General features: G+C 38.6%; 3 protein-coding genes across 9 annotated transcripts in view; 1 reads left to right on the top strand and 2 right to left on the bottom strand.

Moving 5' to 3' along the window:
* Positions 1-731: 731 nt before the first annotated feature.
* Positions 732-7,364, bottom strand: LOC121984629. 2 transcript variants are annotated; one of them, XM_042537677.1, is made up of 4 exons: positions 7,235-7,364; positions 2,772-7,107; positions 1,331-2,659; positions 732-1,058 (listed from the first exon to the last, which is right to left on the bottom strand). In XM_042537677.1, the coding sequence occupies exons 2-3, from the start codon at positions 7,054-7,056 to the stop codon at positions 1,380-1,382; spliced, it is 5,565 nt and encodes a 1,854-aa protein (XP_042393611.1). In that variant the 5' UTR covers positions 7,057-7,107; positions 7,235-7,364; the 3' UTR covers positions 732-1,058; positions 1,331-1,379. The 2 variants fall into 2 exon arrangements, with proteins under 2 accessions (XP_042393611.1, XP_042393612.1); XM_042537678.1 differs by having other exon boundaries at positions 732-997.
* An 846-nt stretch (positions 7,365-8,210) lies between these two features.
* On the bottom strand, positions 8,211-22,289 carry LOC121984628 (probable serine/threonine-protein kinase dyrk2). Of its 6 annotated transcripts, none has more exons than XM_042537671.1 (8): positions 21,942-22,289; positions 21,056-21,685; positions 12,268-12,583; positions 11,893-12,172; positions 10,583-10,690; positions 9,907-10,185; positions 9,185-9,328; positions 8,211-8,772 (listed from the first exon to the last, which is right to left on the bottom strand). In XM_042537671.1, exons 1-8 carry the CDS (start codon positions 22,204-22,206, stop codon positions 8,596-8,598), a joined length of 2,199 nt encoding a protein of 732 aa, XP_042393605.1. In that variant the 5' UTR covers positions 22,207-22,289; the 3' UTR covers positions 8,211-8,595. The 6 variants fall into 6 exon arrangements, with proteins under 6 accessions (XP_042393605.1, XP_042393604.1, XP_042393606.1 ...); XM_042537670.1 differs by having other exon boundaries at positions 11,893-12,267; positions 12,357-12,583; XM_042537672.1 differs by having other exon boundaries at positions 11,893-12,267; positions 12,357-12,583; positions 21,068-21,685.
* Positions 22,290-22,529: 240 nt separating this feature from the next.
* The window catches only part of LOC121986764, a 4,377-nt gene continuing 3,624 nt past the window's right edge, over positions 22,530-23,282 (top strand). The window contains exons 1-2 of the mRNA XM_042540705.1: positions 22,530-22,621; positions 22,707-22,776. Coding sequence (XP_042396639.1) covers positions 22,530-22,621; positions 22,707-22,776 — 162 coding nt within the window. The remainder of the gene's footprint in view (positions 22,622-22,706; positions 22,777-23,282) is intronic.

The raw sequence follows: 23,282 nt of genomic DNA, 5'->3' as shown, positions 1-23,282 counted from the left end.
ATACGTTGTCAGAGAAGAAGGCCGTCTATTTCTTCCAAGACTAATAGGACGAAATCTGAATGCTTGAATTTTTTTTTTTCAAAAAAAGGAGATAAATTTTAAACTAAAATTTAACTTAGGGGAAAAGTTTTTTTTTTCCCATCCTCTTGACATTCGTGAACTTTCATCCTTGTCTCTTCCCCTCCTCTCTTCTGTGTGTCCCTTCCTATTGCCATATCGCACCATCCCGTAGCCTATCATTAGGAATTCATTGTGAGCCCCAGTTCTCTTGCATGTTCAGTCATCCATCACGCTATGCAGTGTCTCAAGTTTGTTGCTAGATTAGGCGAAAAGCAATAGGAGAGTGAAAGAGTCAAAGGAATCGAGAAGGTCAGCCCAAGATAGATGCCAGCAGCATGCCCAGTAGAAGGTGAGAGAAGTGAATTTGGACATGGCTGATGTACCTTTTTACAAGGTGTATGGAGCCAGGCAAATATGTGGTTTAACTCTTGACTCTTCTCATTTTAGATTCTTTCTTGTTTTTGCACCTGATATTTGTAACAAATTTATAGAATTGGGCAATTCAAGCTGTTTTTGACCAATTCAATTGCTTATCCATCTGATTAGAAAACCGACCTGATGAAGGACCCGAGTCTAGTTATTCTCAGTCGACAAGCCGGTCCAGTCGGGGCTTAATAACTATAGTAATGACAATCAATCATGTTAGGAATTCAGATAGCACCGTAAAAATATTTTAGATGAAGCATGAAGATGCGTGCTTCAACATTGTATTAATTTTCTCAAGATAAAGTAGATTACATCTATTATACAACATGCACTTAATTGCTCCATAGGAGTTTCTGAGATAAATCAAGCAGAGAGATAATACCTTAATGACACATCGGCATGAACTCTTTGAAGATGATCTAGCCATCTTGATCATCCACATCTGCAACTCTTGTAACTAGTTCTTCCCCTACACCTTGCATAAGGTTCAAGACAACTCTATCTGCTTTTGCTGAATGGAAAGCATGAATTTGCATAAGCATGTATATTTGGAAAAACATAGCTGACCCCACCTATATTTGGAAAAACAGCAAACCATAAATCACAACTATTAGGTGTCAAAGTTCTATTTCACATTGCCATGCCTATCCTAGAGAGACGTTTGAGCTAGACTAGCAATCCAACAAAACAAAGGAACAAATTATTTGGATATACTAATCGAACTTGAACGGAAATACTAATTTGAACTTGAACGGAATGCAATGTAAGTGAAAAATCTCTTCTTGTTTTTCTCCTTGTGATCAGTTTTGGGAGATGAGAACTATGTGTACATGATGAATCTTACCTGGAAAATCCAAGTTGCAACTCTCGACTAGTGCTGCATCACTAGTTTATCATGGCTCGGAGTATGGAGAAGCATCAAGTGTTGATCCATGGATAGTATTGGAAGAACTGACATTACTACTTTCTGTGAGTAGTGGATCACTTTCACATTGAAGACCGGCTTCTGTAGAAGCAATATAAAATGATGGGTGAATGCTACCAGGAAGTTGTATCTCACTGTTCTCTATCAGTACCGCGTCAGGTAAGGAAGCATGATGTTGACTGCCAGAGTCAGAGTTATTGTCGTCTCTAACTACAAGATTACTGTTTTCATCAATGTTGATGTTTGATACCGTTTCACATTTTTCATGGAGATCTTGTGAAGAGCCGGCCCTCAACGGATGACGGTCACAAGGAAGGCTGATGGTGCTACTCTCATTGAGTACTACATCACTTTGGGTCTGAACATCAAAATCTAGAGATGTAACTGATCTCTCTATCAGTAAAGCATCACTTTTTGCATGGAGATCATTAAGTATTGGAGCATCAGATATGGAAGCACGAAGTTCACTGTGAATGCCAGCACAATCTCTAACTATAACATCACTAATGGTGGTGTCTGACACTGTTTCATGCTTTTCTTGGAGATTGGTATCAGCAGAGGTGTCATATATTGGTGAATGAAGATCACAGGGAAGATCGTTCGTGTCACTATCCAAGGGTACTGCATCACCTTGGTTCAGAATATCAGAATCTAGAGAAGCAACTGGCCTGCTCTCTATCATTACTGCATCACCTTTGTCATCGAGATTATCAGGCAGAACCTCATATATACAAGGATGAAGTTCATTGTGAATGTCAGAGTCGGTGGATCTGACTAAGGCATCACTATTTTCTTGGAGAATTATGTCTGATACTGTATCATATTTGTCTTGGAGATCAGTATCTGAACAAATGTTAGATGTCGGTGGATGGATGTCACGAGGAAGGTTGGCATCAGTGTTACTCTGCACAAGTACTGCATTGTCTTGGTTCTTGACATCAGAATCTGGAGAAGCAACTGACACTGACAGATGGTCACCAGAAAAGTCTGTCTTGCTCTCCTCTGTGATCGCTGTATCACTTTGCATCAGGAGACTGTTGTTTGGAGAAGTATCAGAAGCAGATGTATGAAGGACAGCAGTAGTGTCTGTTCTACCATTCCCAGCGAATACTAGTTCGCTTTGGTTCTGGGAATTAGTGTCTATATAAGCATTAGATACTGATGGATGGTCACAAGGGATGTCTGCACAGAGACTCTCCATAGATACTGCATCACATTTGTTTTTGAGATTGGAATCAGAATCATTCCCTGGCAATGAATGAAGACTGTTTATGTTGCTGCTTTTGATGAGTGCTATATTGTTTGTATCTTAAAACATTGGCTTCTAGAAAAACATTAGACATAATTAAACAGATATTACCTGGAGTTTCCAAGTTGCTATGTTCTGGTAGTGCAGCATAATTGTCTGATTGCTGGATGTCAGCAAAAGTATCTGGTGTTGACGATAGATATCTGAGATGATAACTGAGAAGTGATGGCCCAAACCATCCATATTTTCTGGCACTACTAAACGCCATCTCGGCATCAGTAATCCGCTTAAAAATTAGTTTGACGCTGTTGCTCTCCTGTTGAACTTCTGTTGCTACTTCCACTATGGGCCCATAGCGACAGAAAATCCTAATCAGATCAACTTCAGAAGGAAGAGGACTGGATTTATTGAAATTCAAAACCAAAGCTGTAGGCATACACCTATCGACTATCTTTGCATTGACACTGATTATGGGCCTATCTGAGGATAGCACTTGCTTCATAGTGGGACAAGCTATTCCAATTTGAATATGTTCTGTGGCTTGTACAACAGGAACAGAAATCAGAGCAGATGTTTGTCTTGAAGTTTTCCTCTTTTTCCTTTGAGCCGGAGCATGAACTTCGACTTCGATTTTAGTAGGGCGGTTATGAGATATCAAGTCAGACCAGTAAGAATCCATCATGTGATCAGTTTCTATCATCTCAGAAAAAACCGACAAAGCTTCAACTCTCCGTTTCTTATCCTTTTCAGCTCTTTCTTCCTCAAGATGTTTCTCTTCACTAGCAGAAGAAGAAACACAGTAGTTCCTAAATTTAGTGAAGAAACTGATTAGACTAGATAGATAATCATACCCTTCAATAGGATCTCTGGCTGCCAAATGCAGCAGCAAGAACATTTCATTTGGAGAGGCATAATACTCTGAATCATCTAGTTCAAAACTTGGGCTCTCCATCGTAGTATCCCCAAAACTATCAGACGCAAAATCATCATATACACTATCCCCTTTACAGACCTTCAGAGATGCCTCGTTAGAAGTCCTAAGATTAGAGGAAGACCCAGTAAGTTGGCTAGCAACACGACGTATATACTCTCCAACTTTAAAAGAACTTTTAATAGCTGGTGATGGTAGGCACATTTCCATATCTCCTATTGACTCTGGCCTTCTCTTCTTACTTCTTGCTGAGTCAGATGAATCAATGTCAATAATCTTGTGCCTCTTGCTAGAAGAACATGGAACTGAATCATGATCAGCTTCAATAAAAGATTTAATTATCACACCATTTTCTAGCTGAGAATCTTCAGGTAGCATTAACTCAGATAAGCTCTTTTGCTTTTTCCCATCCTCCAATACATGCTTCTGTTTTTTGTGTCCTCGTGATCTCTGTTCTCCAGAATCACAGAGAATATGACATGATTGCTCGAACAAATCTTTCCCAATGCTTTCAGAATTTAAGTGTGAAATGTCGTCATCACAGTCAATTATTCCACCATCAAAGAGATTAAAAGAAGGAAGTTCTGGATAGCCCTTAGACCTGTAAAGTGCCTTCAACTGAGCATTAGCAAGCACAAGGCTCAGGCGATCAGTATCATAATCAGGGAACTGAGCTAAATTTTTAATATATTCAAGTAGCTTGACAGGTTCAAAGTAGCTTAAAATAGAAGGTCTGTCAAGCAAATAGCCATTGCTACCTTTACGAACCCCAGCATTCTCAACCTTTTGGCAATTGATGCTGACAACTTCAGGCAAACAGAAACAAGTCATACCCAACCCTATGCGTCTAGAGAATTCATCCAATGTACCATCAACTGCACTTGTGAACACATCTGAAGTGCTTTGTTTTTCCAATTGTGGGAAATGTATCTCAAAATGCTTCAATTGAGATTCATCACACCAAGCAAACGTCTTGTCCCCAAAATAAGCCACAAGAAAGTTGTCCTTTTTTTGATATTTCAATGCCAAATCTGATGCATCAGATACATCAAAAATTTGGCCAGGCCACCAAGGATGGCTCTTTACTTTGCCCCAAACAAGATCAGAAATAGTAAAATTGTATTCATCTTTTGAAGGAAAGGAGTAACAGGTATGTTGGCCAATATCTTCAATTGAAATTTCAGCTTCTGCAGCAACATGTGCGACTGTTTGCTTGTTACCATTTGAGAGTTCTTCATCAATCATCATATCTTGGTCTGACTTTGCTTCTAAAACCAAATTTGAGGAGGAAACTCTAGCATCTCCCACACTGAGTTTTTCATCAACAACAAACTGGTTCTTTGACATTAATACTTGAGGATTTGAAATGGAATCATTTACTGCAGCACTACTTTCATTATTTTTCATGTTCCATCGATCAATTTCCATCTCCTCTGTTTCTGTTTCTGCACCAGAAACCCTCTCAATCATGTGTGCTTCTTCCAATAAGTGAATATCTCCAGTGTCAACTTCCACAACTTGAATGTCTATATCTGCATCAGACTCTGTTGAAATCATGAAACTAACATCTGGAATATATTCACCCAACGGATCTTTTTCAGAAATGTTTACTTCCATAATTGGACCAGTCATATCTGAATTTATTTTATCATTATTCACTTGATTGTTTTCATCACCATCTGAAGACACTACGCCGACCTTTTTAAAGTGTTTTTGCTGGATGGAGCTTTCTTCATCATGATCATTCTGAATCAAGTCAACATAAGTCATCTCTGTCCCAAAAGTATTGTTCTCAGAACTATGTAACATGGAAGATTCACCTGCTACAGTTGGTCTATCCAACTCAACAGACTCCTTGTAATGATTATCCGTACAGACAACTTCCATATCATCAGTTAAGATACTATGAGTTGATCCTTCATTCTGAACAGAACTTCCGACTACAGAAACTTCTGTTCCATGACATAGCTCATTAACGACCTTCCAATTCACTGCCTCCTTTTGTAAACCTTCAATTTTATCTGCACTAGAAAGGCAATCCTGAGGTAGTTTGATTGCATTGCCATCCTGCAGTAATATCTGACTAGGTGCTCCATCAGCTTCAGCAGCTGCATCCAATGCATCAGTTCCCAGGCCCATCTCTGAATCATCATTTGCCACTTGGATTACCTTCTCTGGATCTCCAGAAAGTTCAATTCCATCACTAGCCTCCATACACTCATCCCCTGTATTCACCTGAACCTCCAACTTGTCAGCTTCCAGAAATGCATGATTGGCAGAAGAACCACTCCCTGATGAACATTCTGTGTCAACAAGCTTGCTTTCCAATTTTCCATCACCAAAAGCTCTCTTTTCAGGTTCATCAACTACAGAAACTGCAACATGCTCGTCTGGTGGTGTTAGTTCATCAACTTTCTGGTTCCAAACTTTATCAGATAAGGGTTCCTCTTTGCATTCAGTTTGATTTTTAAACTCTGAGATCTCAACCTTAATACCCTCTGGACATGGTGTATCCTCTGCTATCTCAACTCCATCCCCATCAAGATCAAAAGTGGTTGGTTCTGCCTTCCCCAGATCATGGGCTCCACCAAATGTACTAATTTCAGGTTTGCAAGTGCCAACTCGGCTATGATGCTCCAAAACTACTGAATCAAGGACTTTATCCTGAAGAGCTGAAGCAACTGAATCATTGTCGAATGAGACATTTGACATGTTATCTTGCTTCTCTTCATTCCTTGTATCTTCCTCCACAAGCTCAGCTTCATCTTCATTCTTCAAACACTCATCTTTCTCTCCATTAAAATTTGCTTCACAAGGAGAACACTGAATGCCCTTGTTTTTGTTCTCACAAGGATAATGAGCATTCATTGCTTCTGCAGTCTTGCTAACACCTGCTCTTTCCATGTAATACATTTCTACCTTTCCCTGAACTTCAGATTCATCTGCAGACGCCAAATGGCGTTCAAATATTTCATTTCCTGCCAGCAGAATTCTTCCCTTTAGTGAGTTATCAGTGTGTGCAGCATTCTCCAAACTTGTTTTCACTGTCAAAGAAGATTCAAGCTTCTCAAAGGTTTCAACTTCACTACCACTCTTTTCAAACTCGGCTGGCTTGATCTCACCTTCAACATCAAGCGCCAGTACGTTCAATGTCTCAACCACATTCCTTTCTGGTGTATGATCAGCTTCACAACCAGTGAAGAAAGGATTTCTTGTACCACTTTGCTTCTCCTCTCGATTCCTCAAACTCTCTGTTATTTCTGCAGCGTCGCTACAATCCGCGACTCCGTCAGCAGCCAAAACGCTTCCTTCCGAGTTACGAAAAACCAAACATTCTGCACTGGTGCTTACTTCTCCTCCAGTATCAGAAACAAGTTCAGCACCTGAGTCCGAACTTCCTTGTTCCAGCTCCCCTGCGTTCAAGTCCAGGCCCGTGGTGCGCTCCTCCGTTAGGCGCGAATCCATTGAACAGGAAAAAACCTAGAATTTCCTCCTCCGCAGCTTTCGACAAACCGCCTAAGCCAACGACAGCAAATTGTAAACTCAACAAACTTCAAAAGCACATTTCAGAACCCTAGAATCAGCTACGGAACCAAAAAGAGGGAGATCAAAGAAACAAAAGGGTGGTTTTTGGACGAATTACCTGGATCATGCAGCTCCAGCACCTCAAAACGAGAGATTCGAAGGGACTTCAAGAAGGGAAGAGGAGGGTGGGGAAGGAGATGAGATCCTCGAAATCCATTAGAGCAGGAAGAAGGTTTGCAGGGGCGGAAAGGGCTCGTCTTAGATAGTCAGTGGGCCTGACCCGGCTTGGTTCTTTGCCCGCCGGACCGGCCCATTTCTTATCGGACCGGTTTAGTTTTTATCGGAAAATTGTATTCGCCCTTCAGTTTATTTATTTATTTTCAATATACTACTTAGTCCTTAGTTTCATAATTCACCCTCAATTTATCTAATTTTTAAATACACTCCCTAGTTTCAAAATAACTAAACATTCAATTAAAACTGAATCGAATAGAAAAATCAAATAAAACTTGTTTTTACCAACTGAACCAATCAAATTTTATAAATCAAACAAACAAACTAATTTTTTTTGAAAAAAATAAAATTGTTAGAAAAAAATTAATCCATTTTATAAAAAAATAAAAAATCTTAATATTTTAAAATTTTATTTATTATATAATAAAAAATCAATTTAATCGGTTTATTATTTTAAAAATTCAAAATGAGACATATTTAATTAAAATAATCAATATTTAAAATAAATAAATTTTCAAATAAATAAAACCAAATTTTCAAATCAATTGGATCGGTTGTTAAATCAAAATTTTACTCACTCCTAATCATTAATACTTAAATATTAATCTAATATGCTTAAATTTAAATTAACAATATTTCTTTTATATAATCTTATGTATTTTCTCTTGTAGTTATTTACTCCACAGCTTACCATATACAACTAAATTAGGGTGTTCCCCTTAAACTATGTTTTTTTAGCACCTACAAATTTTAAAATGATAAATTTAAAAGTATAACACAACTAAATATTTAACTTTTTTTCATAATAGAAAGCTTTAATTATTTCTTTAATAATTAAATAGACTATAATATTGTTCAAAATATTGAAATATCATCTCAAGAAAATCATTTTCCATGATTACATAAAACTTGCCAACACAACCCAACACAGCTGCTCTCTGAAGGAACAATGGTAGAGATCAGTTCTGGGAGCTGCAAACACTGAAAGCCTCAAAACTTAGACAAGCATGAACTCAGCCGCAATATTACAATATCCGACAGATTATTTACATAAATACGCAACACTTTCCTTTCGCAAAAGACACAATTATGTAATATTTGCACGATCGCGTTGTAAAATTGGCGCTGGCCAAACTGCATACTTACAAGAAAAAGGGGTTATTTGAATCTTTTGGTTGAATCTTCTGTGTACATGCTTGAGTATGAGTTCTTCATCTTTATGACTGCATAGTGACACTTCATGTGTCAATGGTAGGAGATGGAGAGCCATTCATGTTCTAGTGCTTCACTAGCTGTCGGTCTCCTCCTTGGGTTTATTTGGAGCAAACAAGAAAGAAAATCAACAAATTTGGCATCAGAATCTAGAAGCTGATGCGACAGCGAGGAACTCTCGGGTATTAGGTACTCGACTTGGTCTGTTTCCTGTAACGAGGATATGTTCGTCAGTTTTGTTAGAAAGTTGGAGCGTGCCCGAAAGTTCAGAGTACATAATTGCAAGCAAGCATTCATGACAGCTAATTTGAGTGAGATAGCTGCACTCAATATGTAAATGTATGTCAACATTACAGGCATTTGATCATGATTGCAAATAGATTTCTCATTTCTTACAAAGCCATGGAAGATTTCAGCTGTAATGCTCTTAGGTTTTGGTTTGCTTTAAGTGGCATGACTAAGAGTTCCTATGTTGAAAATGTTCGGTGAACAAGCAGTTGTTACTCCTTTTTTTTTCATCCTACCTAGCATTCATATGATCTCAGATTCCACCATGAAATATAAAGCTTAGCATGAGTAATTGACAAGGAAAAAAAAAAATCTTTCAGGGAGGGAGAGAGACCTCATTCATGTGATAAAGATCATATTTTTCAGTGAAATATTTGTTTGTTTCCAGTCCCAGTGAAAGCATCTCCTCATCAATTGGACCAAGGATCCCGATCATCCGAGCAAGTATCATGGGTACTGAGTCATTTGGAAATAGTACCTGAATAGCAGAGAAAATTTAGACTGTAATTTGTTTGATGTGTGTCGATACAGTTCTAGCATGAAGAAGTATTTAACAATCTGTAGCAATTTGTGAGAGGCTCATCGAGATTAGAGTGAACTTACTAATTCCCACCTGGAAAATTGATTAAATTAAACACAATACATTGCGACAACATGCAAGACACTAAACAATCGTCCTGGACCTCCATCTTTGAACTTTTGAAGCCCACTGTGGAGCCAACAGTTTCAACAGTTGAAATTTTCAAATTGATTGGTGGAACCAAGACCACAGAATTACCAAATATAATATCTAGGTGCTTTCTGGCTCAATCTTTTTTATGAATTTTATATCCTATTCAAAATATAACAATTAAGCAAAGCTTTGCTGACAATTGCTAATATGTTCTGAAATGTAGTAGAGAACACAAGTAACTTTTTCCTAGAAGATCTTGTTATGAAAATCTCAACATTTTTATGGAACTGTCACCTAACACGCAAAATTTTTATGCACCTCACCAAAGTGTGTAGTATTGTATATTTGATAAATTAGGTTAGAAAGATAAGAGTGGAACTTACGTCACCAGTGTACAGCTCAGCCAGGATGCAACCTAGGGACCAGATATCGATCTTCTGATCATAAGAGAGACCTAGGATAACTTCAGGAGCTCGATAAGAGCGAGACTGCACATATGTGCTTAAGTTGTCCATCTCAAAGCAACTGCTTCCAAGGTCAATGACTTTAATTTCACATCTACTATAGCTCTTGAGAAGGATATTCTCAGGTTTCAAATCACAATGAATTATCCTCAAATGATGGAGGTATAATAAAGCCTCTAGACATTGTCGAGCAATATCCTGTTACAGAAGGATAATAGTACAAATCGTTGTCAAAGAAATGAAACAATTTTAAGCATACTAATTCTCCCTACTAGTAGGACTGCTTTGAATCAAAACCCTAATAGCTTCTCAAGGGAAAAATAATATTTAGACATTCAGGAATCAATTCCTAGTTAAGTCTACAAAACGCTTGGTCAATGAGGATGCTGATAATGAAATTCATAGTAAATCCTATGCATAGATTTTTTTACTTATCGTTTGACTAAATGTTTAAAACTGCAGCAGCATAATGTTTGTGCATAAGTTCCCTCTTTAAGATACAGATGGAGGGTTATATTACCTAAGGCTCTTAGCAATCAAGCAGTTCTCATATCGACTTAACACACTCATGATCTATAGAAAGTAAATCACATACCTGTATTCTGGACAATGTATAGTATTCCACCCCACCAGACTCATGATTGTACTTTTGAAATTCATACAGGTTAGCTTTTAACAACTCTGTAACAATGAAAAGATGTTCCTGCAGCATTTAATTGATGATATCAGGACACTTTGTTTATCAGCAAGAACCAGCATGCAAAAGAAATTAGAGTCAACATTTTGATATTATGTGCTAGCTACTAAAGTATGTGATAAATATACAACAGGAAGCATATATCCAGAGGTAAAGCAACAAAAAAAAATACAAAAACCAATCTTTGATGCAGAGAACAGACATTAATAATACAGATGTCTAATTACAGCTTCAAAATTACAGATATCTAATTAATTTTTAATATTAATTGTAAAGATGCAAAAGATTTGGAATTTAATAAACAGATCCATATCAATTAAAAAAACTTCCAAATGATGAAACAATAATATAGATTTTGCACAACTACTGAATTCTGGACCACTCAGGCCACGCAAAGTAAGTTTTCGATTCTTGCAGGAGAACCTTGAGTATTGGCTATCATTCAGCATCTAGATGAGGTTGGCCAAAGTGCTCTCCTTTCCAAACTGCTACAATAGCTTTATATGGAATAAAGCAGGGTGGAATATCAGTGGTTCTCTGATCTCAAGTCCAATCTCCTACCCCACTTGCAGGATTGATTATTTATAGGTTCGCACTGGTGAGAGTTAGTTATTTGTCGCTAATTATCAAGGCCAAGGACACATGTTATTCCTGCTTCTTGGCTTACACTAGCATGACTATCTGTTATGAGCAGCAAGCAGCTGGTACATGTATTTTCTGTTCCGCTGGTGCATTGCTGGTATACTGAGCCCTGCAAATGTTGGTGTTGCCCACAAGCACATGTCACTTCTAATAGAGGAATATAAGTTGGATAGATTATGTCTGCTTCATGTCCAGTAGCAAGAACAACTGATTGGAAGGGCACCATTTCTACTAACATTACAATTTTTTCACTTTTCTTTTATTTGGTTTCTTCTGTCTATCATCCTAATTTTGTTACTCCCATTTTTTCCTTTCAACTATTCCAAGCAATGTACATGTTCTGTACTACATTCATAGGTGTTGCTTAGTAATAGATTCGTGAGGATCTTTCCCTTCACTTTTGTTTCAGAAAGAAAACAACAACAAATAAGAACTTTTTATATTTTATACCAAATGAAGAAATAAGAACTAGACATCCACGAGGAACTAAGAAACAGTGTTTGACAATCAAATGGAGTTAACATATACAAATTATTTTATTCAAAATAGAATAACATAGACAATACCTGATAGTAGAAGTAGTCATAAAGGCGCAATAAATGATGCTCATCGGAAGGATCATGTCTGTTAACAAACTTAAGGAGTTTAATCTCATCTAAACTCTGGTCAAAAAAATCCTTATCGTTGTTTATTATCTTAAGACAAACATCCATTCCTGTATGAAGATCATGAGCCTGAACAACCTTGCTAAATGCAGCAGAACCAAGATACTCTGTAATGTAATATCTGCCTGCTATAACTGATTTTAAGACAATTGGGAACTCTTTGCTTTCTTCAAAGCCAGTCCTGAAGTTGATGCACAAGAATTCAGCACATTTGTTTTCTGAAGTAGGTGCGTATGTTGCACAAAAATGGTCTAGATGGAAGTTATGGATCCGAACCTGTTTTTACGGTGAATTATTCTCAAGTCAAATATTTCTAGTTCATTTTCATGAGAATTATAAAGACGAAGCTCATCACCAATATCAACCTTTAATTCCAAGTCAACAGCTTCAGGTTCCTGTAATTCTTTGTTAGACATCCTACAATCCCCATCTCCATGGGCAGATTTAGCACCTTGTTTGTACACTTCCTCTTCAAAAGGTGATATACTGTAACATTCTTTTTGCAACTCCCCATCATCCATCTTGTTCACAGAAAATATGTTTCTGTTATATGAATCTCCTTTGCTATCGTTTTTTATTTTAGGATCATACTCTGCACCACAAGCAAACTTCAATGAGGACAGAAACTGCAAAGGAAAAGATTGCACATCAATATGTCCCTGCAGACATTATAATGCAAGATGTTTAACATATTATAATATAAACTTAACTAGTTTTTCTTTTTTTGGGGAGGTGGGGGGGATCACAAGACTATTACAACTCTAGATGTCTATGACATGAAAAGCATCATCAGATCTAAACATCATCACAAAACTACCAACATCTAAGAAAAGAAAAACATCAAGAAAGCAACTACTACCCAACCGAGAGCTCTATCACTTGATGTCTACAAAGCATCAGACATGTATCTAGAAGAAGAGGAAGAGAGAAAGAGATCGCACGGAGCAACGAGACAAAAATGCACAAGAAAGAGCAAACACGAGGAAGAAGAGTTACCGTAGTTCGGCGGCGTGCATACTCTACAAAAACGGCCGAAGTTTTATTAGAATTCTCTCTACACAAGAAAATCACATTCAATGATTCTCATAATATAATAGATTTATAATGATCCCTATAAATATTGCCTAAACCATAGACCCATTAAAACAATAATAGAATTCTATTTTGAAAAACCGTAACAAAATTCTGTTATTAAAAACCATAGCAGAATTCGGTTACGAGAAATCTTAACAGATTTTTCTTAAATGACATCTCTAGCATTGACCTTCAGTCAGATATAAATCACCCGTCAACACCAAGTCATGGAAAAACTTTGTACACCTATCACTATTCATGAGATGATACTCTTTGCTCGTTGTTGATAGCAAAGATTTTCTGCCTCCGCTAGTATTGTGGCTCTCTTTCTCATCATCCTATAATCACTTGGAGGTTCGACTCCATATAGAAGGCTTCGTTGGGCATCCTCTAGCACTAATTTGGCCCTTAGAGCTTGCTTTGAGATGTGTTGGAAATGAAGTTTATCAAGTTGCCGCAACTTGTCCTTTAGTCGTGTAAGCTTTGCCTTGAGTACATATTAAGCATGTCCAGAGACAGGATCATCCCATGAACTCACCACCAAGTCTTGAAACCCATCATTTTGTGTCCACATATTATAAAATTTGAACGGCTTATTGAATCCATTCTCCCTTGCAAGTGTCAAAACTATACCGCAAGAGTGATCTGATAGGGCATTCGGGAGGTGTAAAATCCACATAACTCTCATAGTCCGCTATAATCCAATGTGAGTTAACCATAGCCCAATCAAATTTGCAAGAAACCTATCCATTTGTCCATGTTAACCGGCATCCAATGGAGCAAAGATCAACTAAGCCACAAGTATGAACAAAACGTTCCAAATCTTGCAATTCATAATTGGTAACCGGCTAACCATCTTCCTTGTTTGGACCATTAATAATGAGTTATAATCCCTAGTAATGAGCGAAGGTTCATCCTTCATCTCCCCAAGAAGTGTGAGCATATTCCACAAGGGTTGTCATGCATAATAGAATGTAAACCATATACAAAAGTCACCATGAAAACCCGACCTGTAATTGAACAAATGCAACTGTCAATGCATATATTGATCTAATGCCATAAGAACGTCCAGAGAAACCCTGTGCATATCCCAAAAGAGCAAAATACGACCTCAAGTAGAATAAGTGAAGTTATTTGTCATTCCCACACCTGAGAATTTCTTTTGCATGATGATATCCAAAGTATCCTCATTGAGCTTGGTTTCGATAAGCGCCATCACTTAATCTCTTTTTGTTTGAGGTGTTGCACTCCCCATGTTTAAGGGTTTTATGGAAGCTCCTAATGTTCCATGAGGCTAGCTTCATCGTCCATGTGAGCGGGCTGCTGGGACACGTAAATTCTGCACACTTTGTCGATAACCCACAAGAGTCAGAGATGAAGAGGGTGCCATATCTGTGTTATTCGGTTCACTTCCCTGCTCTGCAGAACTTGAAGTGTTGCTGCCTATGGCTGTGGTAGTCGTATCCTCCGTGCTTAGAGAGACTGAAGAGGACACATTTCAATCAGTATCTTCCTGTACCGTAACTGCCATCATAGGACCCGAACCCACAGAAGAGCTCTCAGATAATAGGGAAGTCTCCATAGCCAGTTGAGGGTGAGGAACGGTGTCTCTCGGAGCTGCTACCTCCAATTTTAGGGTCGGTGGTGGTTCCACTGCCATGGGAATAGTCTTTTCAACAACCGTTAATGCCAATAAGGAGAATGAGCAACTTAATTGGAGGCTATGGATGAGTTGTTTGCCTTCGTCTATATCTCGATTGAGGTCTTCCTCTTGCGGATTGGGAGCGATTGTGACGTATCTCATCTTGAGGAGGGTTCCGGCCAAAGTTCTTACAAGAATCCTTCCAGTGTCCTAGCCTACGGCAATCATCACAAAAGTTAGGCATTACTTCATATATTATCTCAAGATCAAGTTGAGCTCCGGTGGGCAATGTAATTGGTACCGTCTTGATCTTTTCATCGAAAACTGAAACATCTACCAAGAGACGAGCATAGGCCAATCTTTACCACGTACGAGTCAGTTTGTTGGTGTATAAAGGCCTTCTAATCTCTGAGCCAATGAGACCAAGAACCTTCGATGACCAACAATCTAGAGGCAAGCTATGAATTGGAATGCAAGCGTGGATATACTGCCCATCTTCATTAAATAAAAAACACCTCAGCATAATCTTCAAGAACAAAGGAATTCCAAAAGCAAAATAAGGACTAGCAAACAAAACTTTGTCCCAATCTTCCTTCGTGTCGAACGATAGAATACCGATCTGCTTTTGTGCATGTAAAACTTATACAGAACGCCATCTAGAAGCAACCACAACAACACCATCTCTACCCGGATGTCTCCCAATGAAGCAACCAACAAGACAAAAACCAACCGATTCCTCAACCATTTCAATGTCTTCATACTCGAAACTCAATCTTTTTCTGGTGGGCTGCGATTGTTGCAAATGGGATGCCATGTTCATTCTTCGATTGTCTTTGAAAACATTTGCCCAGGAGTCATGCCTCGCCGAACCTTGAGCCCCCATTTCGCAAGCAACCGGAACTTGAGCCCCCTTTCCACCGGCAGCAGTACCCAGACCTTTGGCAACACCGTTTGAAGCTGAGGGAGGTTGACTTGGAGGGCTATTAGCCACCTCATCACCCTCCACAATAGCTAGTGTTTGATCATCATCCACGTGGACAAGAACTGAGACTTGTGTAAGTACCCTATGGTAGTTTTGATGTAATAAAAAAAGTCAAGTTAGGTCCTGTTATGGTTTGATTCTTGTGTCTAAGTGTGCAGGAACTTAGAAGCACAAGAAGTCGAGCGAAAGACGCAGCTAGAGAGAAGGATGGCACGGGCGATGAGCTCAGTGCGTTCGAAAAATGAGGTGTTGCAGAAGAGTATGCTGGCAGACGAGAAGGAAGCGCGCGGCATTTTCCGAGGGACGAGAAGCCGGAGCCAAAGCTTGCTCAAGAAGGTCGGAAAATAGGTTTGGGTGAGCCCTATTCTGGATAGCCGAGATCACCCAAGCGAGCGAAGCCGGAGCGGAATACCCGGACAAAAAGTCAACTCTGAGTTGTACGTCGTCCAGTGGATCAACGGTCCAGGTGCCCAAAGCGGGTCTGAGCGCCCAGAACTGGATAAAATTTTATCCCTTATCCGTTGCGTAGCCATTTGTGAGAAGATGAGAGTTGTCACACTGGGGGCACCCGGAGAGGGTTCGGGCACTTGGACCGTGCCACGTTAGCAAACGGTCAGTTTCCACCAATGGGCTATAAATAGAGCCTTGATCTTCTCCATTTTAAAAAACACACTTTGTACTTTGAATTTCTTTCTGTTTTTCACTTCCAAGCTTTATTTTCGTGTACGAAGCTTCTTCGCCTCCGACGTTTTGTTCAAGAAGAAGATCTTCAGTGAGTTTATCTTCCTTGGAGTAGCAATCCTCTGATTGCCAACCAAGTAAATTGTTTGCCTCATACTCCTCTTTAATTCTATTATTATTTCTTTAAGTGTGTAATTGTTTGAAAGCCCAATAGTTCGAGAAATGTATTCATTGTTTTATTGTGCATGGCAATTCGCCCCCTCTTGCCGGCCGCAAGGGATCTACAATTGGTATCAGAGCAAGGACGCTTCAGAAGGATTAACTGCCGACCGAAGCAACGAGATGGTCGGAGCTAGCATCTACCCACCAATGTTCGAGGGGGAGTTCGCATTCTGGAAACGAATGGAGGGATTTTTTCGAACTGACTTTGATATAACGCTTTCTATGAAATTTGAATTTGAAGTCTCCAAAAGCACAGATGGAAAAGAACTCGAGGAGTATCTTTGGACTCAAAAGCAACACAACAAATTCATAACGAATGATAAGACCGAGTTCCACCTTCTGAGTGTTCTTCCTGCTCAAGAACTCGACACAATTGACAACTACCACTATGCAAAAGAACTTTGGGAAAAGTTCTTAGAGCTCTACGAACAATCAAAAGAAGAAGAATTTGATTCTGCTATAGATACTGATTCGCCTTCAAAAGAGTCTGGGACCAAGGAGATTACCGGAACATCACTAATTGTCGAGTACCTACTTGAAGACAACGAAAGCACCTCGGAGATGAGCATCAATGAAAGGGGGGACATTGCAGAAGAAAGCAGTAAAAAAGGGGGAGCGTCTACTGACAAATATGATATGGTAAGTCAGGTAAGTAAGCTTCCTCCAGAGCAATTATATAAAATTGTGCCAATGTTAAATAGATCCTTATATAATAAGAGAACAAAGTATGTAAAGTCAAAAAAAAAATATGCATACCTAAAAGAAGAATTTGAGAAATTAATGGATGAAAATACAAAATTAAACGATAAAATTAAAATGTTAGAAAAAGATAATTCATGATCAAATTTTTTACACGCTCCAAAAAGAAATTTCAAATATCATCGAAGGTTTAACTGGTATTTTAGATATCATAAAGGCCAAATTAGAAAATTATCACGAAAATTTATTCCTAAAAAGTATTTGGCTAATCAAGTAGAAAGGAACCTATATTGGATTCCAAAATCATACTTAGATTAAAATCTTTATGCATGTTTTATTTTTAATTTGATTTAATATTTTTTTGCTTAAAATTGTATAATGTTTTTTAATAAATTGTTTCGTATAATTTCTGTCCAAAATTAATTATATCTTAATTTTTTCAAGAAAGATGATTTCATTACCTATTTGTAAGAAAATTTTCAAAAAAATTTTACCAATATATTATTTGTTATGAATTTTTTTACAAAAATCATATTTTTTAATTTAAAGTTATTTTGCAACGTTATTTTTGAAAATTTTATTTTTAGGTGATAAACTATCATGTTCTCTATTAAAGAAAATATTTTTAAATTTTTTTTACCGTTATTAAATTTTCTATAAATTCTTTAAAAAATATTAATTTTTAATATTAAAAATTATCTGACATTCAATTTTTGAAAAATCAATTTTTCTAATATCAGACATTCTGGTCTCCATACTTAGAAATATTTTTAAGATTTTTCAAAATGAAAAATTATTTTTAATAATTATTTTGAGAAATATATGTTTCTGCCAAAAATATTTTTTTTATCATGTTGATAAAACTTATCTTTTTGTGAAAAATTTTCCACAGATCTGGATAAAAATCTTATACAGTGGCAAAAATTTTCAAATTTTTTCAACAAATAAAGTTACTTTTAAAAATTTAATATTATCAAATCTAGTCTTTTACTAAATTTTTTTTACGAGTTTGTTTTATTGACTGCCATGTTTTACCCTTAGAATTTTTACTATTTTTTTAAGTTAGTAACCCTATTTTTAATGTGATCAAAGAGGGAAAATTAAAGATTAAGTCTAGGGGAGGGTACATTTTTGATTTTGCATTACATGTTATTAATTGTAAATTATATAGCTGTTATTTTACTGTTATTTGTTTTGGTTTATCCTAATTTAACTTGGGTTACTCACATCAAAAAGGGGAGATTGTAAGTATCCCGTGGTAGTTTTGATGTGATCAACCAAGTCAAGTTAGGTCCTGTTGTGGTTTGATCCTTGTGTCTAAGTGTGCAAGAACTTAGGAGCACAAGAAGTCGAGTAAAAGATGCAGCTAGCGAAAAGGATAGTACGGGAGAGAGTCGACAGGCTCGATGCGTCTGAGGGACGAGGTGCTGCGAAAGAGAACGTTGGCGGACGAGAAGGAAGCGCGCGGCATTTTCTGAGAAACGAGAAGCCGAAACGGAAGCTTACTCAAGAAGGTCGAAAAATGAGTTCGGGTGAGCCCTATTCCAGATGACCAAGATCACCCACGTGAGCGAAGCCGGAGCGGAATACCCGGACAAAAAGTCAACTATGAGTTGACTAGTGTCCGGGTGCCCGAAGTTGCTTTGGGCGGCCGAACCACTTTGGTCAAGGGCACCTCGTGCCTCGTCGAGTGGATCAATTGTCCGAGCGCCCGGAAGTGGATAAAATTTTATCCCTTATCTGTTGCGTAGCCATTTGTGAGAAGATGAGAGTTACCATGCTGGGGCGCCCAGAGAGGGTCCGGGCACCCGGATCGTGCCACGTCGGCAAACAACCAGTTTCGACTAGGCTATAAATAGAGCCCTGGGCTTCTCCATTTTGAAAAACACACTTTGTACTTCGAATCTCTTTCTGTTTTTCACTTCCAAGCTTTATTTTCATATACGAGATTTCTCCACCTCCGACGTTTTGTTCGAGAAGGAGATTTTCATAGTGAGCTTATTTTCGTTGGAGTAGCAATCCTTTGATTGCCAACAAGTAAATTGTTTGTCTCGTACTCCTCTTTAATTCTATCATTATTTCTTTAAGTATGTAATTGTTTGCAAGCCCGATATTTTGAAAAAGGTATTCATTGTTTTATTGTGCAGGGTAATTTAACCCCTCTTATCGGTCATAAGGGACCTACAACTTGTTGATGTGGAGGCAAAACTTGAGCAGTATCTAATCCATCAGCCACCTCATCAATTTCCTCGTTTGCTTGCAAATCAAAAGTCAAATGACCGGCCAATGGAGAATCCTGGAAACCTTTTGAAATTGATGCAGGTATTGATGAGGTATTCATTGTGTCAGATTTATTAGGAGAAACCTTTCCTTTTTTCTTCTTTGCCATTGGAAAGAAAAAATTATGTAGAGGTTTGCCACTCCAATCCGCCAATCAAGCTTCTTTCCTTTTGCTTTCCTTTTTGCTTCTTGCCTTTAGTGAACGTTGACTGATGTGCTACCCCCCTTTGTTGACCAGAGGGCCTCACCGGAGGCCGGAAAAGCTGAAAAACCGGTGAAGTAGACAGAAAACCAGGATCACAGCTCCAGTTGTGTTTGATCCTCTTTGCCCGTAGAAGAAACTTTCATCACCTCATATTCAGTTAGAGGGAGAAAAGAGGCATAGAACACCACCGCCATTGGAGTAATGGAAAAAGAAAAAGAGCAAACGAAGTGACGACGACCACCGAATAGAGGAGAGGGATAAGGGAAATCAAGAGGGGTAGAGGGAGGGCTGCCAGGGGCTAACTCCGGTCATTTTGGAATTCGAGGAGTAAAAACTCCTTTGGCGATTACTTCGCTTTGGTAGAAAATGATCATGTTTGCCGCAATTTGATGTTAGGAAGTAGAGTGGATAATCTAGATGTATCGTGGAGCCCTTAGTAAGAGGGGTACTAATATTTCTCTTATTGATGGAAAGCAGAATGGGTACGAGTTATAACACAAGGAAAAGAAGAATTATCCTGACTGAGGCTATACACTACAGAGTCATATGTGAAATTGGAACCGAGAAGTTAGAAAATTGAGCAATCAAATAGCGACCAAAAAAGTGTTCCCTTAAGTATGCCAATATTTGACCACTGATAATCAAACATGCCATTTTATTAAATAGAACCAAAGACACCACAAACTCAAGATCTTATAAGTGAGTCTGAACACACTGTAAGATATGCAAAGAACAAAGCTCAAATAAAGGATTAGAAATTATGGACTGATTCAATACCAATGGCAGGGAAACTACTAGTATAGCTAGTATCCAAGTGACAAATGTATGTAATGAATGAACCAGAGTACATGTTGCTCTTTGGATAGACCAGTAATCTTGAATTAAATCATCATCCTATTGTACAGTTAACATTGCTCAAGGTAGATCAACAAAATGATGCAGCACTAGAGACTTAGGAAGAAATAAAAAGTCATAGTAGTCAAAACCTCATCAAGAACAGGAATGAATGGAACAAGGTGGTTGGAATCTCTTTCACAGTCCCAATAAATGGTCAGTCTCCTAAAAGCATGTCAAACTTTTACCAAAGTGTTTTTCAGAGAATCCAAAAGTAAACTAATTATAATAGAAAATAAGAAATACATCCTAGTTCTTACTTAAACATCTAGTCTGCATCATCAAAATTAACCAACCCATTTTGTTAACAAATTGATGGTCTAAATCATTAAATATGTTCAGATAACAAAATAAATAGAACATAAATAAAAAGCAGAGAGCTCACTTCCACACGTACTATCATTAACCACATTGTGATCAAGTGCCTGCAGTTTTTCCTCTGTGATATCTGATTCTGAGCATTCTTTACCTTCAACTCGACTTCTATCATGAAACAGATCGTGTTCTAGAATAATGGTATCAGGCTGCTCACGTATCCTTTTGAAGCAAACCTCATTCTCTCCACATTCATCTAACCTCTCTGTCTGATCATCCAAGATCTGATAGCGGCCATAAACAGCAAAGCTTGAGCTTCTAATCATTTCAGCAACTTCCTCATTTTCATCAATCTTTGATCCACTGCAGCAATCACGAATTGGGAAAGGACAATTGTACATATCAACAGATCCCTTACAACCAACATGATCATGCTTATGCCTATGTCCGTCTTCTCCAAAATCAAACATTTCTTGTTTCTCAAACTGATCCTTTTCCTCTGCAGACATGATGAACTTGTCTTCGCTGTGCAATTGACCAGAATCTGTTTGGATGAACATATCACAATATTCTCCAATCTGATCATCATACCAATAGTTATTATACCCTCTGGCTGTCCCAAAGTCTGATTGCCGATCAGTTGATTCCTCATCCGATCTAGACCGAGCAGGTGACCAGACTCCATAGGGATTCAAAAGTTCTGTTCCATGAAATCAAAGTAATTGAAAAGGTTAAGTTACTCAGATTCATTACAAGATCGTTTGCAATTGATCTTTAAATGAGAAATAAGCACACAAAAAGAAAGGTCTTTTTGAAAGATTGGCTCTCGAATAGGCGACAACAAAGCATCAGAGAGCCGAGATTGGTGGAAGAAAGTCAAATTCGCACAGAAAACAGCAAAGTGATACAATGAGCGACGAGATCAAACAAATAACCGAGTCAAAAAACCAACGTACCGAATGGCGAAGAACCGAGGCTGACGAACGTGTCTGAAGAGCTGGAGTCCGCACTGGTGCGCGCAGTATCGCCGCCGCCTTCGCCGCCAAGGGATGGCGTCGAAAGTTTCAGAGGCGGGAGAGCGATGCCGACGTCGAGGTCGAGCTCCGCCGCCTGGCTCGTGGGACAGCGGGAGAGTACGTCGTCGCGGAGGGCGTCGGCTGCGGCAGAGAAGCCGCGCGCAAACAAGAAGTCGATCACTTCCTCCACCCTCGGCGCCGCCATTCGAGGGCGCACGAGTCTCCAAGCCGCATGCTAAATGCTTACAGCTTCGAAGCGACTGCAGAGAGGAGGAAGAGGAAGAGCGAGTCCATGATCTGGAGATCAAATGCACTCTACATAGTTCCGAGCCGCGTGGGAATCTTGATCGCACGGCTTACAAAACTCTCCGCTAAATCACACTCCACTTGTAATAGACACGTGTCCACCAATAAATTTTATCTGCACTACGAGCTGTAGAGGATCACGTGATTTTCTTTGGTGGCCCCCGCCGGCGCGGTTGGAGCGGGCGGTGCGGCGGATGGGTTTTTCTGTCCACTTTTCCTAAAATGACTAAGATGAGAAATTACCAGCACGACACTGATGTCAACCCGAATTTGTCGCCTGAGAGAATGGTCGGGAACCTCATATGCAACCCCACGTTATGAACAAATAACTAAGCGGGTAAGTTTTCTGGGTGTACATTAAGGTATATGTGACTCGTGTGAATTTAGTGGCAATCGCAGTATCGTGTCGGAGGCTGACGCATCGCTTTCTGTCGGATCCGCGCTCAACTGTCTGTCTCGTCCCCACACGGTAAGCTCACCGCCCAACGCAGGATAAAAGTATGCGGACACAGAGAAAGATAATTTAGCTATCTTTTACATTCAACCCCACAAATATCATAAATTAGAAGCTCAACTTAATCTACCCCATTGTTTGATCCAGATCACAATCTACAATTGGTGTCTTTTGTCAAAACTAAAAGATAGACTGTAAGTTATTAAAATTGAAGGTGAAAATATAAAAGTGAGTGAATTTTGAAGAAATATTTAATTTAACTAGAATTCTATCGTATCATTGGATAATGTTTAATATTAACGACAATATGTTTTCTACGAATTCAAATTTGGAGCTTTAAATCCTTTTGTGCTTCTATTTTAAAATTTGCTACTCAAATTTATTCTAAAGTGGATGTTACATTTCACCAGCAAAAGGTCAAATAATTCAACATCAATTAAAAGCAACGCATAATAGAATAGCAGCAATGCATAATAGAATAGCAGCAACGCATAATAGATCATAATTCACACCAATACCTG

This window comes from Zingiber officinale, chromosome 5B (assembly GCF_018446385.1).
Source record: "Zingiber officinale cultivar Zhangliang chromosome 5B, Zo_v1.1, whole genome shotgun sequence".
Taxonomy (NCBI): domain Eukaryota; kingdom Viridiplantae; phylum Streptophyta; class Magnoliopsida; order Zingiberales; family Zingiberaceae; genus Zingiber; species Zingiber officinale.
The sequence above is the reverse complement of the archived record's forward strand: the minus strand, read 5'-3'. Positions and strand labels throughout refer to the sequence as shown.